Source organism: Rhinopithecus bieti, unplaced genomic scaffold (genome assembly GCF_001698545.2).
Source record: "Rhinopithecus bieti isolate Rb0 unplaced genomic scaffold, ASM169854v2 scaffold_41913, whole genome shotgun sequence".
Taxonomy (NCBI): domain Eukaryota; kingdom Metazoa; phylum Chordata; class Mammalia; order Primates; family Cercopithecidae; genus Rhinopithecus; species Rhinopithecus bieti.
This window is the reverse complement of record NW_016818964.1, coordinates 635,489-653,622: the sequence shown is the minus strand read 5'-3', so window position 1 is coordinate 653,622 and position 18,134 is coordinate 635,489. Positions and strand designations below refer to the sequence as shown.

The following is an 18,134-nucleotide window of genomic DNA, read 5'->3' as shown; positions in this document are numbered from 1 at the left end:
AAAAAAAAAAGAAAAGAAAATAAAAGGCTGGGCGCAGTGGCTTACGCCTGTAATCCCACCATTTTGGGAGGCCAACGCGAGTTTTTGGGAGTGAGTTTTTGGGAGGCAGGAGAATCGCTTGAACTCGGGAGGTGGAGGTTGCGGTGAGCCGAGATCGCGCCATTGCTCTCCAGCCTGGGCAACAAGAGTGAAACTCCGTCTTAAAAAAGAAACCAAAACATAAATTAGCCGGGTGTGGTGGTGGGTGTCTATAATCCCAGCTACTCAGGAGGCTGAGGCAGGAGAATCGCTTGAATCTGGGAGGCGGAAGTTGCAGTGAGCTGAGATTGCGCCACTGCACTCCAGCCTGGGGGCAAGAGTGAGACTTCGTCTCAAAAAAAAAAACAAGAAAAAGAAAACTCCATGTTAAAAATTACAAGATAAATAATCAGACCTGCTGATCCTAGGTCAGAAAACGAAAGACTCATAGCTGAATCTGGACATAGTTTCACATTTCAACGTCTCTGAAATTGAGAAGCATCTTACAATCATAATTGACAGTATATTAGCAGCACCTAAAAATATTGGCTCATTTTACATTTGATGGTATAATGAAGAAAATATTTACCTTTTTTTCTGTTTTGTTTTTAAGTCACAACTCAGAAGTAGATGAAGGAAAATTCTCATCAGCTGACATCCTCTTAATGTGAGCTATTTCTAGTCTTTATTCAGCATATATTAATGGCTAATTATATGTTAAATTTCAAAGTAGTGCTTATTAGTGCTTTTTACTTTTAAGTTTCAAAATTAACTTTTTTATTATAATAAACTCCAAATTTATACAAAAGTAGAAAAACTAGCATAATGAACTCCTGTTTATCACCCAGATTCAACAAATACTAGCACACAGCCAATCCTGCCTTTTTTTTTTTTTTTTTTTTGAGGTGGAGTCTTGCTCTGTTGCCCAGGCTGGAGTGCAGTGGCATAATTTCTGCTCACTGCAACCTCTGCCTCCTGGGTTCAAGCAATTCTCCCACTTCAGCCTCCCACGTAGCTGGGATTACAGGTGCACACCACCATGCCCAGCTAATTCTTATATTTTTAGTAGACACAGGGTTTCACCATGTTGCCCAGGCTGGTCTTAAACTCCTGACCTCAAGTGATCCACCTGCCTCGGCCTCCCAAAGTGCTGGGATTACAGGCATGAGCCACTGCGCCTGGCCCAGTCTCGTTTTATAATACTCCCATCTCCCATTCTTTCCACTGTCCCACCTACAAGTTTGGATTATTTTGTAACAAATCTCAATCATCATATCATTTGTTCTATAACCATTTTAATATATGTTTCTAAAATATATGAACTTTTTTTTAACATAGTTAAATGCTATTGTCATAAAATAATCATAATTAATTGTAATTCTATATCACCAATTATCTAGTTAATGTAAAAAATAACTTAAATCTAAGGCCAGGCGTGGTGGCTCACACCTGTAATCCCAGCACTTTGGGAGACTGAGGCGGGCGAATCACCTGAGGTCAGGAGTTCAAGACCAGCCTGACCAACATGGAGAAACCCCATCTCTACTAAAAACACAAAAAATTAGCTGGGCATGGTGGCGCATGCCTGTAATCCCAGCTAGTTGGGAGGCTGAGGCAGGAGAATCAGGGAGACAGAGGTTGCGGTGAGCTGAGATCTTGCCACTGCACTCTAGCCTTGGCAAAAAGAGTGAAACTCTGTCTCAAATAAATAAATAAATAAATAATAAAAAAATAACTTAAATCTACTTAATTAGAAAAACTAATATTCTGGAAATTTTATTTTAAGAAATATCTAAATTGACTGGGCACGATGGCTCACACCTCTAATCCCAGTACTTTGGGAGGCTGAGGCGAGCAGATCACCTGAGGTCAGGAGAGTCAGGAGTTCAAGACCAGCCTGGCCAACGTGGCGAAACCCCGTTGCCACTAAAAATACAAAAATTAGCTGGGCATGATGGCGAGCCCCTGTAATCCCTGCTACTCAGGAGGCTGAAACAGGAGAATCGCTTGAACCCGGGAGGTGGAGGTTGCAGTGAGCTGAGATCACCCCACTGCACTCCAGCCTGGATGACAGAGTGAAACTCCATCTCAAAAAAACAAACAAACAAAAGAAATATCAAAATTAAAAGAAAGCATACATGGCCAGGTGTAGTGGCTCATGTCTGTAATACCAGCACTTTTGGAGGCTGTGGCAAGCAGATCATTTGAGGCCATGAGTTCAATACCAGCCTGGCCAACATGGCGAAAGCCTGTCTCTCCTAAAAATACAAAAAAATTAGTCGGGCATGGCGGCGCACACCTGTAATTGCAGCTACTTTGGAGGCTGAGGCAGCAGAATTGTTTGAACCTAGAGGTGGAGGTTACAGTGAGCCGAGATTGTGCCACTGCACTCTATCCTGGGTGACAGAGCGAGACTCTGTCTCAAAAAGAAAAAAAGGGGCCGAAAAAAAAAGGGGCCGGGTGCGGTGGCTCACTCCTGCAATCCCAGCACTTTGGGAGGCCGAGGCAGGCAGATCACAAGGTCAGGAAATGGAGACCATCCTGGCTAACACAGTGAAACCCCGTCTCTACTAAAAAATACAAAAAAAATTAGCTGGGTGTGATGGCAGGTGCCTGTAGTCCGAGCTACTCAGGAGGCTGAGGCAGGAGAATGGCGTGAACCGAGGAGGCGGAGCTTGCATTGAGCAGAGATCGCGCTACTGTGCTCCAGCCTGGGCGACAGAGTGAGGCTCTGTCTCAAAAAAAAAAAAAAAACAAAAAATACCGTCACCTCCTTCAGTAACTGATGTTAGTATTTTGGCACATTCTCTTTCTGTGACTTATACACGCTTACCTTGTAAGTGTTGTACTCATTTCCTATGACAGTAAATAGTCTTTGTAACAGGCTGCATGATATTTCATAAAATGAATGGATGTGGCATAATTTATATATGTGCCTTTTGAATTCTGCTATTATTAATATTGCAATGAACAATTCTTATATTGCCTCTATGCCTCAAATGTCTCATCATTTCTTCTTTTTTCTGAGGATGTCAGATTACTGGGTTAAAGGTTATGAACATTTTTAAGGCCTTGGTACAGATTTCTAAATTGCTTTTCAGAATAATTCCCATGTGATACTTTCATCATGTTTATTTCAGACTTTTTTTTTTTTTTTTTGAGACGAAATCTCACTCTGTCACCCAGGCTGGCATGTAGTGGCACAATCTCGGCTCACTGCAACCTCTGCCTCCTGAGTTTAAGCGATTCTTCTCCCTCAGCCTCCCAAGTAGCTGGGATCACAGACAAGTGCCACCATGCCCAGCAAATTTTCGTGTTTTTTGTAGAGATGGGGTTTCACCACGTTACCCAGGCTGCTTTCGAACTCCTGAGCTTAGGCAATCCGCCCACCTCGGCCTCCCAAAGTTCTGGGATTACAGGCGTGTGCCACCGCGCCCGGCCATCAGACTTTTTTATGCCATTTTTTGCCATAAAATGGTCTAAAGACATACATCATAGAGAAACTATAATACAAAATTTATAGGTATATCTAAGAAAAGGAAAGTATATTTAAAGCATAAAAATAAACCCCTCTTTTACTTAAAATTTTTTAAAATTGGATTAAANAACAAATTGAACTTTTTTTTTTTTTCTTTTTTGAGACAGGGTCTCGCTTTTGTCACCCAGACTGGAGTGCAGTGGCACGATCTTGGCTCACTGCAACCTCCACCTCCCTGGTTCAAGCAATTCCCCTGCCTCAGCCTCCCAAGTAGCTGGGATTACAGGCGCATGTCACCACGCCCGGCTAATTTTTTTGTATTTTTAGTAGAGACAGGGTTTCACCATGTTGGCCAGACTGGTCTCAAACTCCTGACCTCAGGCAATCAGCCTGCCTGGGCCTCCCAGCGTGCTGGGATTACAGGCGTGAGCCACTGCACCCGGCCTGAACATTTTATAGTAGTAAAGATAATTCAGTAATGCCCAATAATGACTAAGTTATAACAAGAACAATGTCAGCAATAACTAGTGCTTTTTAGTAAACAGGGTCAGGCAACCTTGTACCCTTTAAAAATGTTCAAATCTCGATATACCTCCTTCCTAATTAGAGCAGGATTGATTGAGGAGGAAAGTGTGCAGCGATGGTTACCAGCTTCAGCCTCTTGGCTTGACTTTGCAAATACTGTTGAGAATTTGGAAAGAGCTTGAGAATATCTTACATAGTCACATGTTGCTGAGAAGAGTTAAGAACTAACTTCTTGATGTTCATTTTTAACAATGGTTTGCATTCAAAACCTTATAGAGCTCATTAGTAGGAGAGCTGAGAAGCTAATATTTGCTTTTCACTAAAATTCCTGATACTTAGCCTAGGTAGTTCCTTGTCTCTCTAGGTTCTGTCTTTGGGAGCTTGGCTCTAAGGTTATCAGGCTAACTCTTTCTTACCTCTTACCCTTCCCAAATTGACCCTGGTTCTGATTTGTTATTCGTATTATTTTCTAGTTTTTCTTTTCCCTTTTTGAGTATTTGAAGCTTCATACTGAATATGGTAATCATAGTATTCATGCATAAAGAAAATCATAAAGTAATTGCGTAAACGCATAAAGTAATTATAGTTTTCATGCATTAAAAAAACTAGTTTAGGCCGGGCACTGTGGCTCACACTTGTAATCCCGGCACTTTCGGAGGCCAAGACAGGCGAATCATCTGAGGTCAGGAGTTCGAGACCAGCCTGGCCAACATGGCAAAACCTCTTCTCTACTAAAAATACAAAAAATTAGCCAAGTGTGGTGGTGGGCACTGTAATCCCAGCTATTCGGCAGGCTAAGGCAGGAGAATCACTCGAACCTGGGAGGCAGAGGTTGCAGTGAGCCGAGGTAGTGCTGTTGCACTACAGCCTAAGCGACAAGAGCGAGACTCTATCTCAAAAACAACAACAAAAACTAGTTTCTCTCTAGTGCAAAAAATACTGTTAAGCCGGGAGTAGTGGCTCATCCCAGCACTTTGGGAAGGCGAGGCGGGCAGATCACAAGGTCAGGAGATCGAGACCATCCTGGCTAACACAGTGAAACTCCGTCTCTACTAAAAATACAAAAAATTAGCTGGGCGTGGTGGCAGGCGCCTGTAGTCCCAGCTACTTGGGAGGCTGAAGCAGGAGAATGGCGTAAACCCAGGAGGCAGAGCTTGCAGTGAGCCGAGATTACGCCACTGCACTCCAGCCTGGGCTACAGAGCGAGACTCCACCTCAAAATATATATATATATATACACATACTGTTAAAAAGTCTCCCTATTACAGATTCATAGTTTATGAGTCATTAAATAATATTTTTAAGCCATGACATTTTTTCCAACAGTAGTCTCTAAATCTGTTTTACCACTGTAAAACCCCAAGTAAAACTCTACTACATCAGCTGTGTCACTGTAAAACCTTCCTTAACTCACATAAGTATGAAATTAAGCAATGTGTGTGAAACTATTTTATAAACTGTAAAGGATTCCATACATGCATGTTGGCAATTATTAATGTCTTCTCTAGGTGTGGCTTTGAAACAGATGCAGATTATTTCTGCTACAAAAAACATAGTTACAAATGTTTTGTAACAAGGAGACACACAAATATCTTCATGGACATGGATTGCTATGAGTTTTTGATTGACTAAAACTTAAGCCACCACTTCAGTGATATGGTATAATTTATCAAACAGTGTTGAGAAACAGAAACTACTGGGGATGTTTTAAGGAGAAAAAGTACTTAATATAGAAATTAGGATTTTACATAATCTTAAGAAAAGATGAAGGTGCAGATCTTAGCCAGGCCTCCAGAGTACCACAAACCAACTTGCAGGAAGAACTGTAACCACTGCCCCAATTGGGACAATGGCTAATGAGGATATTAAATTTAAGAACACACTGCTATAGCAAAGATCCTGGGCTTAGAAAGCTGCCACTACAATTGCGTAGACATGGGAACGTGAAGTCTGGCCCCCACTGCAAAAGCAGTGAAGCAGAAGTTTGGGACTGACATCTCCATGACTTTGCTTGCCACCAGAGGACAACTAAAGGAGGAGGGAGACGGCTGGCCTTATTTCTGCCTATTTATTTTATTTTATTTTTTGAGACAGACTCTTGTCTGTCGCCCAGGCTGGAGTGCAGTAGTGTGATCTTGGCTCACTGCAACCTCCACCTCCCAGCTTCAAACAATTCTCCTGCCTCAGCCTTCTGAGTAGCTGGGATTATAGGCACCCGCCACTGCACCCAGCCAATTTTCTTATTTTTAGTAGAGGTGGGGTTTTGCCATGTTGACCAGGCTGGTCTCGAACTCCTGACTTCAGGTGATTCACCCGCCTTAGCTTCCCAAAGTGTTAGGATTACAGGCGTGAGCCACCATGCCTGGCCCATTTCTGCCTTTTATTTTTATTTTTATTTTTTTTGAGATGGAGTCTTACTCTGTTGCCCAGACTGGAGTGCAATGGTGGCATCTTGGCTCATTGCAACCTCTGCCTCCCAGTTTCAAGCAATTCTCCTGCATCAGCCTCCCGAGTAGCTGGGACTACAGCTGTGCAGCACCATGCCTGGCTAACTTTTGTTTTTGTTTTGTTTTGTTTTTTTGAGACAGAGTCTTGCTGTGTCACCCAGGCTGCAGTGTAGTGGTATGATCTGGGCTTACTACAACCTCCGCCTCCCGGGTTCAAGCAATTCTCCTGCCTCAGCCTCCTAAGTAGCTGGGACTACAGGCACGCGCCAACACGCCCAGCTAATTTTTTTGTATTTTTAATAGAGATGGGGTTTCACCATGTTGGCCAGGCTGGTCTCGAACTCCTTACCTCGTGATCTGCCCGCCTTGGCCTTCCAAAGTGCTGGGATTACAGGCATGAGCCACCGTGCCCGGACAATTTTTGTGTTTTTAGTAGAGACAGTTTTGCCTTGTTGGCCAGGCTGGTCTTGAACTCCTGACCTCGGGTGATCCACCTGCCTTGGCCTCCCGAAGTGCTAGGATTACAGGCGCAAGCCACCGTCCTCAACCCATTTCAGCCTTTTAAAGCTCATGTGAGCACTTAATTTGTAACCAGAATCCTACTTGTAAAATAATCTAAGACATGGAGCTTTTAGCTTTGTAGCCTCTGTAATATTGATGGCACAGTGGGAGTGGATGCTGAGTGCCACTTAAACATGTTCCATCTCAGTGTCTTCACAGCTGGAAGGTGTCAACATTGTTTCAAGGTGGGCAATTGATTTACTTCTTACTTTTCATAAACTAAAAGTAGAATAAAGGCTATTCCTCTAAAATTGCTATCTTACCTGTCACTCCCTTGCATTCTCACATACCTTCTTGAGTGGAGGGGAAGAGGGCATGGAGTGATAGCTGATGTGCCAGGAATTCTCCATACTCAGTCCGTCTTTCTTGTGCCATGTCACAGCATCAGGATTTGCTAATGGGAGGATACTGCCCTTATGTGCATCGTTAGCCATGCACACTAAAGTCTTAACACCTACACACAGATCACTATTTGGGCTTAGAGACCAACAGGGAAAAATTGCAGTTCTCATTGGTTGAACTTTATTTATTGTTCACAGTTTTAAAACAAAATTGAGAGGAACTCTAGAAAAAAGGTGTCATTCTATTAATAATTGTTGCTGGTAGTTTAAAAATTCTGGTTCCTTTTCAAATTCCTATATACCCCCCCCTTTTTTTTTTTTTTAAATACCTTGATCTTAGCCAAAAGACCGAGAAGCAATCTTTCTTTTTTTTTTCTTAAACCTATGGCTTCTCACTGAGATTGTCAGCTGTTGGTAAGTTTTGGTTTTTGGTTTTCTGTGTTTGTATTTACATATATGAAATATAGATTGAGTATCCCTTATCCACAATGCTTGAGACTAGAAGTGTTTTAGATTTGGGGTTTTATAGGATTTGTGAATATTTGTACTATACTTGCCAGTAAGCATTCCAAATCCAAAATCTCAAATCTGAAGTGCTGTACTGAGCACCTCCTTTGAGTATCATGTTGATGCTCAAAAAGTTTCTGATTTTGGAGCATTTCGATTTCGGATTTTCGGATTTGGGATGCTTGACCTGTAATTTCAGATTTACATAAAAGCAGAAATAGTACACAGAGCGCCTTATATCCTTCACCCAGATTCCCCAATTGGCCTTTCTGAACCATTTGGGAATAATACGCAGGTATCATTTTCCATTATGTCTCAGTGGTTCAGTATGTATTTTCTAAGTACAAGAATATATTCCTACATATTTACCTCATAACTATCATGTTTAAACATTTTAAAAATGGGGATTTGAATTACATTGTTTTTCCTTTTGAAAAAAATTACAGAGGAGCTGAATGCAATCAATATTGCTTAAAATCTGATAATGTGTGTTAAATAGTAGTTTTCATTTATCAGGTGTTCAGTGAATGCTTACTGTATTGTAACAGCACGGTTATCAGCACTGTTGAAATAGATGAACAAGTTAACATTTGCACTCTCATTAGCTTACACGCCATAAAGAGGGAAATAAAGAGAACACCAGATGGTAAGTTTATGCTGAGAATTAAAACGAAGTGATGAAATAATGGGAATGTCAGATGGCTACTTTTGGTGGGATGGTCAGGAAAGGCATCTCTGGGGAGATTGTTAAGCTCAGACCTGAATCAAAAGAATGAGCCAGCCATGGAAACATTGTGTTAACTCACATGGTAGTTTGAGATGCTTTATCTGATCAAAGGTACTTCTTTTCAGTGACTTTCAACAATATTAAGGGTCTATAAACCAACACTCATTTGCATAAGAATAGCTACCAGTGAATCTTTTTGTATGATAGGTTTGTTTGTTTGTTTGTTTGTTGAGACTCAGTCTTGCTCTGTCACCCAGACTGGAGTGCAGTGACGCGATCTTGGCTCACTGCAATCTCTACCTTCCCAGTTCAAGTGATTCTCCTGCCTCAGCCTCCCAAAGTAGCTGGGATTACAGGTGCCTGCCACCACACCTGGCTAATTTTTGTATTTTTAGTAGAGATGGGGTTTCACTGTGTTGGCCAGGCTGGTGTCAAACTCCTGACCTCAAGCCATCCACCTGCCTCGGCCTCCCAAAATGCTGGGATTACAGGTGTGAGCCACCATGCCCGGCCATGATGGGATGTGTTGTGATGAAAATACCTACCTCTTAATTTGTCTGATAAATTTAAATTTTATGTCTAGGTTTCCTAGGATCAGCACTTCTATATTTTAAAGTAATCTTGGCTGGGCGCGGTGGCTCAAGCCTGTAATCCCAGCACTTTGGGAGGCCGAGACGGGCGGATCACGAGGTCAAGAGATCGAGACCATCCTGGCTAACACGGTGAAACCCCGTCTCTACTAAAACAATACAAAAAACTAGCCGGGTGAGGTGGCGGGCGCCTGTAGTCCCAGCTACTCGGGAGGCTGAGGCAGGAGAATGGCGTAAACCCGGGAGGCAGAGCTTGCAGTGAGCTGATATCCGGCCACTGCACTCCAGCCCCGGCGACAGAGCGAGACTCCGTCTCAAAAAATATAAATAAATAAATAAAGTAATCTATATCAGACTAACTGCTCTTGCATTCTTTTAATGCCAATGACTACTTTGATTTGTGGAACAGTGTATTTTCCACATGAATAGTTTTTCTCATGGTGTATTTATTCTTTTAAGTTTTGTTTTTTAAATATACATTCACTTTTGAATGTTTCAGACAGCAGCAAAAGCAGCAACAGCAGAAGCAGCAGCAGCAGCAGGGGGATCTATCAGGACAGAGTTCACATCCATGTGAAAGGCCAACCACCAGTTCAGGAGCACTTGGGAGTGATCTAGGTAAGGCCTGCTCACCATTCATCATGTTTGCTACCTTTACGCTTTTATCTGACATATGGGCTCCATCTGATTTTTGCTTTACATTATTCTTCATCCCCTCTTTAATCATATTAAGACTCTTAAGTAAATTTGTAATCTACTAAATTTCCCTGGATTAAGGAGCAGTTACAAAAAAAAAAAAAAAAAAACCAAAGCTAGATGTGGTGGCTCACACCTGTAATTCCAGCACTTTGGGAAACCAAGGCAGGATAGGATTGCTAGAACATTTAATGACTACTTTAACATAATAATTTAAACTTCACAGTAATTTGTACAGTCTCCAAAAATTCCTTAGAAATCATGTTTTTTTTTTGTTTGTTTTTTTGTTTTTTTGTTTTTTTGTTTTTTTTTTGAGACGGAGTCTCGCTCTGTCACCCAGGCTGGAGTGCAGTGGCGCGATCTCGGCTCACTGCAAGCTCCACTTCCTGGGTTCACACCATTCTCCTGCCTCAGCCTCCCAAGTAGCTGGGACTACAGGTGCCCGCCACCTCACCTGGCTAATTTTTTGTATTTTTAGTACAGACAGGGTTTCACTGTGTTAGCCAGGATGGTCTCAATCTCCTGACCTCATGATCGTGGCCTCCCAAAGTGCTGGGATTACAGGTGTGAGCCACCGTGCCCGGCCAGAAATCATGAATATTAGTAGGTGAAAAATAAATACATTTTACCACCTGGAAAATGAAAAATACTTGAGTATAATCTAAATAACAATGGGAAGTGCAGAGTTACTTTCCCTGTCTCGGTTTAAATATGTCTTAAACTTTGGCCAATTAGTAGTAGAAGTTGAGAGAAAAAGTAACTGTATCTGACAAATTATAAGCAGAATATATAAAGAACTGTTAAAACTGAACAATAAGAAAACAACTCAATAAAAAGGTGAAGAATTTGAAAAGGTACTTCACCAAATAAGACATAGGGATGACAAGGCCATGAAGAGACTCTCAGCATCACTAGTCACAGGGAGACGCACAATAAAACCACAATGAGATACCACGGCACCCCTGTAGGTGTGGCTTAATGAGGAAATAAAACTGACAAGTGTTAGCAAGGATCCAGGCAGCTGAGACTCATATACTGTTAATGGGAATGTAAAAGTGTACAGCTTTGGGAAACAGTTTGACATTTTTTTTTGATAAATGTATACTTAGCCATATGTTCCAGCCATCCCAATCATGTATATATAACCAAGAGAAAAGAAAACTTAGGTTCACATAAAAACTTATATCAAATGCTTATAGCTGGCCAGGCATGGTGGCCCATGCCTATTATCCCAGCACTTTGGGAGGCCGAAGTTGGTGGATCACCTGAGGTGAAGAGTTCAAGACCAGCCTGGCCAACATGGCAAAATCCCGTCTCTACTTCAAATACAAAAATTAGCCAGGCATGATGGCGGGCACCTGTAGTCCCAGCTATTCAGGAGGCTGAGGCAGGAGAATCACATGAACCCGGGAGGCGGAGGTTGCAGTGAGCCGAGATCGTGCCACTATACTCCAGCCCGGGTGACAGAGCAAGACTGTCTCAAAAAAAAGGGCTGGACACAGTGACTTACGCCTGTTATCCCGGCAGTTTGGGAGGCCGAGGCCGGTGGATCACCTGAGGTCAGGAGTTCAAGACCAGCCTGGCCAACATGGTGAAACCCCATCTCTGCTAAAAATACAAAAAATTGTGGGGTGTGATAGCGGGCACATGTAATCCCAGGAGGCTGAGGCAGGAGAATCGCTTGAACCCGGGAGGCGGAGGTTGCAGTGAGCCGAGATTGTACCACTGCACTCCAGCCTGGGCGACAAGACCGAAACTCCATCTCAAAAAAAAACAAAAAAAGATTATAGCATCTTTATTCATAATTGCTCAAAATTATAAATTGCCTAAATGTAGACCTTCATTTAGTTAATGAATACACAAACTGTGGTATATCCAAACAATTGAATAATAAAAGGGATGAACTGGTACTTTTTTCTATTCCTCCTCTTAAGTACAGCCAAAACACCTCAACATTTGTATAAAACATAAGCTGGGCCAGGCGCGGTGGCTCACACATGTAATCCCAGCACTTTGGGAGGCTGAGGTGGGCAGATCACCTGAGGTCGGGAGTTCAAGACCAGCCTGACCAACGTGCAGAAGCCCTGTCTCTACTAAAAATGCAAAATTAGTTGGGCATGGTGGCGCATGCCTATAATCCCAGCTACTTGGGAGGCTGAGGCAGGAGAATTGCTCCATCCCGGGAAGCAGAGGTCATGGTGAGCTGAGATCACAACATTGCACTCTAGCCTGGGCAACAAGAGCAAAAACTGCGTCTCAAAAAGAAAACAAAAAACAAGCTAAATCTCAAAGGCAGAGAGAAGACAGACTGGCTGGGAACCTTGGAACCAGAGGAGCAGCGTGGTGGGGAGTGGCTTGGATTTTCTTTTTGCCTCATTTATCCTGGGCTTGGTGCTGGAGAAGCTGTGGGCTCAGACCAAGAGAAAACCCCATAAAAAGCCTGCTCTCTCTAGCCAAAAGAGGCAGCCTAGCAAGACAAAAACTTTTAGATAATAAGCACTTGACTACAGTCAAACACCACAGAATAAACTGGCCCCAAACCCTGTCAGCAAAGGCCGAGTGGGAGTCAAGATATGTACCCCAACCTGGAAGTCATAAGGTACACTTCTCCCCTTTCCCAGCCAACATGGTGTCAGAGAAGGCTGCCTGGGGAGCTGGGGTTTTCCTTCCCTCCAGGAGGTGATAACACTCCTTTCCCACGGTGTCAGCAGTCACGGGGAGCCTGAACGTCCACCTAATAATACATAGGCATCTCTCTGGCTCCTATGGGGGTAATGTCAGAGAAGAGGCCTAGTAGAGAATCCAGACTGTTGCTGGCACCCAGCAGTAACAAGGACACCTCCACAATGTCTGTGGAGGCCACGTGGGGATCAGTAACAAGGCATTCCTCTCCCTCCCAGTCAGAGAGATGTCAGTGGAGGACTAGGGGACTAGAACTCCCATGTGCATTCAGCAGTAATCCCCATGACCACCACTCCGTGTTATCACAGGCCTTGAAGAAGCCTGAACTTTCACTCCCCTCAGGTTGTAGTGAGGTGGCACTCCCTTTTTCCTGCTGCCAGTGCTGTGTCAGAGGAGGCTTGCCAAATTGGAAGATGTAAATAAGATTCACATTCTCATAACGTAATACCCCAAATTTTCAAGATTCAATTGAAAATCACTAAGCCAGGCACAGTGGCTCACACCTGTAATCCCAGCACTTTGGGAGGCTGAGGTGGGCCAAACACTTAAGGTCAGGAGTTCAAGACCAGATTGGCCAACATGGTGAAACCCCATCTGTACTAAAAATACAAAAATTAGCCGGGCGTGGTGGCGCACGCCTGTAATCTCAGCTACTGGGGAGGCTGAGGCAGGAGAATCACTGAAACCTGGGAGACAGAGGCTGCAGTGAGCCAAGATTGCGCCACTGCACTCCAGCCTGGGCAACAGAGCAAGACTCCATCTAAATTTATATCATGGAGTCCCAGAAGGAGAGGAGAAAGAGGGTGGGGCTGAAAAAATATTGGAGGAAGAAGTCATGGCTGAAAAATTCCCAAATTTGGCAAAAGTCAGAAACCCATGGATTGAAAAAGCTGAATGAAGTTCAAATATGATAAACTCAAATTCACAGAGACGTATCATAGTCAGATTTCTGAACACTGCAGACAAAAAATGAAGATCTTGAAATTAGCAAGAAACGACCTTACCTACAGCAATTTGAATGACAGCAGATTTCCCATCAGAGATCATAAAGGCCAGAAGGAAGGGGTACATACAACATTTTTTCTAGTGCTGAAAGAAAAAAACTCTAGGCTGGGCACGGTGGCTCACACCTGTAATCCCAGCATTTTTGGAGGCTGAAGTGAGAGGATCACCTGAAGTCAGGATTTCGAGACCAGCCTGGCCAACATGGGGAAACCCTGTCTCTACTAAAAATACAAAATTTAGCTGGGTGTGGTGGCACACGCCTGTAATCCTAGCTACTTGGGAGGCTGAGGCAGGGGAATTGCTTGAACCTGGGAGGTGAAGGTTGCAGTGAGCCAGGGCTGGGCCACTGCACTCCAGCCTGGGCAGTTGAGTGAGACTCCGTCTCAAAAAAAAAAAAACAAAAATGAGCTGGGCTTGTTGGTGGGCACCTGTAGTCCCAGCTACTCAGGAGGCTGAGGCAAGAGAATTGCTTGAACTCGGGAAGTGGAGGTTGCTGTGAGCCAAGCTTGTGCCACTGTACTCCAGCCTGAGTGACAGAGCGAGACCTCATCTAAAAAAAAAAAAAACAAGAAAACAACTCTAAACCGAGAGTTACACATCCAGAGAAATATCCTTCAGGAGTCAAGGGAAAATTAACAATTTTTCTTCAGCAGACCTACCCTAAAAGAATGGCTAAAGGAATTTCTCTAAACTGAAAAGAAATGATGAAGTAATTTTGGAACACCAGGAAGGAAGAAAGAACAATAAAAAGAGTAAATATGGGTAAACACAATAGACTTTACCCTCCTTTTGAATTTTCTAAATTGTTTGATGGTTGAAGCAAGAATTATAGCACTGATTTGGTTTTCAGTATATATATTGGAAATATTTAAGGCAATTACGTTACAAATGAAGGAGGGTCAAAGAATATAAAGGGAGGTAACCTTTCTGTATTTCTTTTGAATTGATGCAGGCACTTTGGAAAGTAATTTCACTATTTGTTTAAAAACTTAACATACCCTGACCATATGACATAGCATCTATACTCCTGGGCATTTGTCCCAGAAAAACAGAAATAAATTTATTTTATTATTATTATTTTTTTTTTCAGTGTTACACTCCGTAAGTGCTGTAATTAGCACTTAGAGAGGCCAAGGCAGGCAGATTGCTTGAGCCCAGGAGTTCAAGACCAGCCTGGGCAATGCTGCACAGTCAAAAAAGAAAAACAGACATTTAGAAAACTATTTTAAATGTCTTTAATTGCTGAATGCCTCTTTGGCTAATATTTGTAAGATCATTCTTCTTCCTCCTCCTCCTCCTCTTCCTCCTCCTCCTCCTCCTCTTCCTCCTCCTCCTCTTCCTCCTCCTCCTCTTCCTCTTCCTTTCTTCCTCTTCCTCTTCTTCCTCTTCCTCTTCTTCCTCCTCTTCCTCTTCTTCCTCCTCTTCCTCTTCTTCCTCCTCTTCCTCTTCTTCCTCTTCCTCTTCTTCTTCTTCCGAATCTCCTGCCTCAGCCTCCCAAGTAGCTGGGACTACAGGCGTGTGCCCCATGACTGGCTAATTTTTTGTATTTTCAGTAGAGATGGGGTTTCACCATGTTGGTCAGGCTGGTCTCGAACTCCTGACCTCGTGATCCACCCGCCTCAGTTTCCCAGAGTCCTGGGATTACAGGCATGAGCTACCGCACCCAGCCTGGAAGATCATTATTTAGACCTACAACAGATGCATTGTTCCACTGACACAATTGCCCAGGCTGGTCTTGAACTCCTGGACTCAAGCAGTCTGCCTGCCTTGGCCTCCCTAAGTGCTAGTATTAGAGACTTGAGCCACTGTGCCCAGCCAAAAATAGAAATTTATATTCTCACAAAAACATGTACATGAATGTTTATAGCAGCTTTACTTGTCATAATCAAAAACTGGAAATGACCAAAATGTCCTACAGTGAAACAAACTGTAGTACATCCATAGCATGTAATACTCTACTGTCAGGATTAAAAAGAAACCAACTGTTGGCACAGGCAGCACCGTGGCTGGATCTCAGGGGCATTATGCTGAGTGCAAAAAAAGCCTCAAAGGGTCTTATACTGTATGATTCCATTTGTTCAACGTTCTAAAAATGACAGCTGTATAGAGATAGAGAACATATTAGTGGTTGTCGCTAGTTAGAGGAAATGGGTAAAATAAGTGGGTGTGAATATAAATCGATAGGAGGGAGATCTTTGTGGTATTATAACACTTCTGTCTTGATTGTAGTGCTCATGGTTACATGAATACACATGTGTGATAAAATGCCATGTAGAACTACATATAACATTGTGCCAATGTCAGTATCTAGGTTTTAGTTTGATCTTTAGTTACATAAGATGTAACTGTTGGGTGAAATTGGGCAAAAGAATACCCGAAACCTCTCTGAAATATCTTTGCAACTTCCTTTGAATTGACAATTATTTCAGAATAGAAAGTTGGGTTTTTGTTGTGTATATCAACATGAGTATATCAACATGAATTGTTGATATACACAACGTGAGTATATCACAACATGAGTATATCAACATGAACTGCTGATATTGTTGATATACACAACAAATTGGTGATATACACAACAAATCCCAAATGCATTACGCTAAGTGAAAGAAGTCATATTCAAAAGGCTACATACCTACTGATGCCTTTTATATGACATGCAGGAAAAGATGAAACTGTTGGACAGAGAATATACTGTTGGCTAGCTGGGATTAGGAATTGGGGATTGACCACAAAGGGGTAGCATGAGGGAGTTTTCTGGGGCAATGGAATGGTTGTATATCTTGACAGTGTATTTGCCAAAATATATAGAACTATATAAAAGTGAGTTTTGCTTTATATGCATTAAATCAAAAAAAGAAACTCGTGCTCAAATAGAAATACATTTTCTGAGAGCTTACCTTTTGATGACTTTGAGAATTTTCTGGAAATTTTAAAGAAATGTGGTTTTGTTTCCCAACAGGTGATGCTATGGGTGAAGAAGACATGCTTCAGGCAGCTGTGACCATACGAAGCTGTCAGAAATGATTTTCCGGAAAGACAGCAAGGAAAAAAATAAGCTACCCTTTAAAAAGGATAATTGAGAGCTATTCGGGATACTTTGCCAACGCGGATTTTCTGTTGGCTGATTAAGCATAGGGTCCAATTTGCGGTAATGTGGTCAAAGAGATGAGGAAATAAGGACTTTTAGTGCGTTTGCAAACAAAATGATGGGAAAGTGGACAATGCTCAGTTGTAGGACGAATAATGATCTTCCAAATATTAGGCCAAAGAGGCATTCGCCAATTAAAGACATATAAAATAGTTTTCGTAAATGTTTCTTTTCTTTTTTGAGTGTGCGGAGTAGTCTACTAAAATTAGGGCATTTTCTTGGATCTTTTGCAGACCAGCTAATTAGCTCTTGCCTCAGGCTTTTTCCATATAGTTTTCTTTTTCTCTTTTGTAGATAATTTGGCTCATATCATCTAATAGTGACTTTCATTTCTTATTAACCAAATTAACCTTTCAGGAAAGTATCTCTAGTCTGTGTTGATAATAGTAATGGTTCTAGAAGGGTAAACGGTCCTCCCTTCAACTGTATACTGTGTGCTCCAGTGTTTTCTTGTGTTATTTTCTCTGATCACAACTTTTCTGCGACCTGGTTTTCACTATTTTCCCACAATTCTTTTGAAAGATGGTAATCTTTTCTGAGGTCTAGCGTTTTAAGCCCTGTGATGGGATCATTATTTCATGACTGGTGCATTCCTAAACTCTGAAATCAGCCCTGCACAAGTACTTGAGAATAAATGAGCGTTTTTTAAAATGTGTGAGCATCTGCTTTCCCAGACGCTTTATGAATGTCTTTTCACTTACATCAAAACCTTACAGCTTTGTTGCAACCCCTTCTTCCTGCGCCTTATTTTTCCTTCTCCAATTGAGAAAACTAGGAGAAGCATAGTATGCAGGCAAGTCTCCATCTGTTAGAAGACTAAACATACATACCCACCATGAATGTATAATACATGAAATTTGGCCTTCAATTTTAATAGTTTTATTTTTTTCTCCTATGACTGGAGCTTTCTGTTCTCTTTACAGTTGAGTCATGGAATATAGGTGTCTACTTCACATCTTTTAGTAGGTATAGCTTGTCAAAGATGGTGATCTGGAACATGAAAATAATTAATGAAAATGTTTAAATTTATACTGTGATTTGGCACTTGTATCATGTTTAGATAGCTTAAGAACTATAGAAGTCACAGTACTTAGTGGGTCTGTAAATAAGAAAGTCCATAGTTTTGATAAATATTCTCTTTAATTGAGATGTACAGAGAGTTTCTTGCTGGGTCAATAGGATAGTATCATTTTGGTGAAAACCATGTCTCTCTGAATTTGATGTTTTCGTTTCCGTGTTCCCCATCCCTCATTCTGCAGCCCCTTTTGAAGCTCTTTTGAATGTTGAATTGTTCATAAGCTAAAATCCAAGAAATTTCAGCTGACAACTTAGAAAATTAAAGTATGGTATATTGCCCTACTGGTGTGTGGCTGCACACATTTCATCAGGGAAAGTTTTTTGATCTA

At 42.0% G+C, this 18,134-nt stretch overlaps 1 protein-coding gene across 1 annotated transcript in view; it reads left to right on the top strand.

The window, feature by feature from the left end:
- ATXN3 (ataxin 3) overlaps positions 1–16,635 on the top strand; it is a 45,212-nt gene extending 28,577 nt beyond the window's left edge. Inside the window, 4 exon segments of the mRNA XM_017857912.1 lie at positions 632–685; positions 9,694–9,812; positions 16,540–16,585; positions 16,587–16,635. Coding sequence (XP_017713401.1) covers positions 632–685; positions 9,694–9,812; positions 16,540–16,585; positions 16,587–16,635 — 268 coding nt within the window.
- Positions 16,636–18,134: the final 1,499 nt, after the last annotated feature.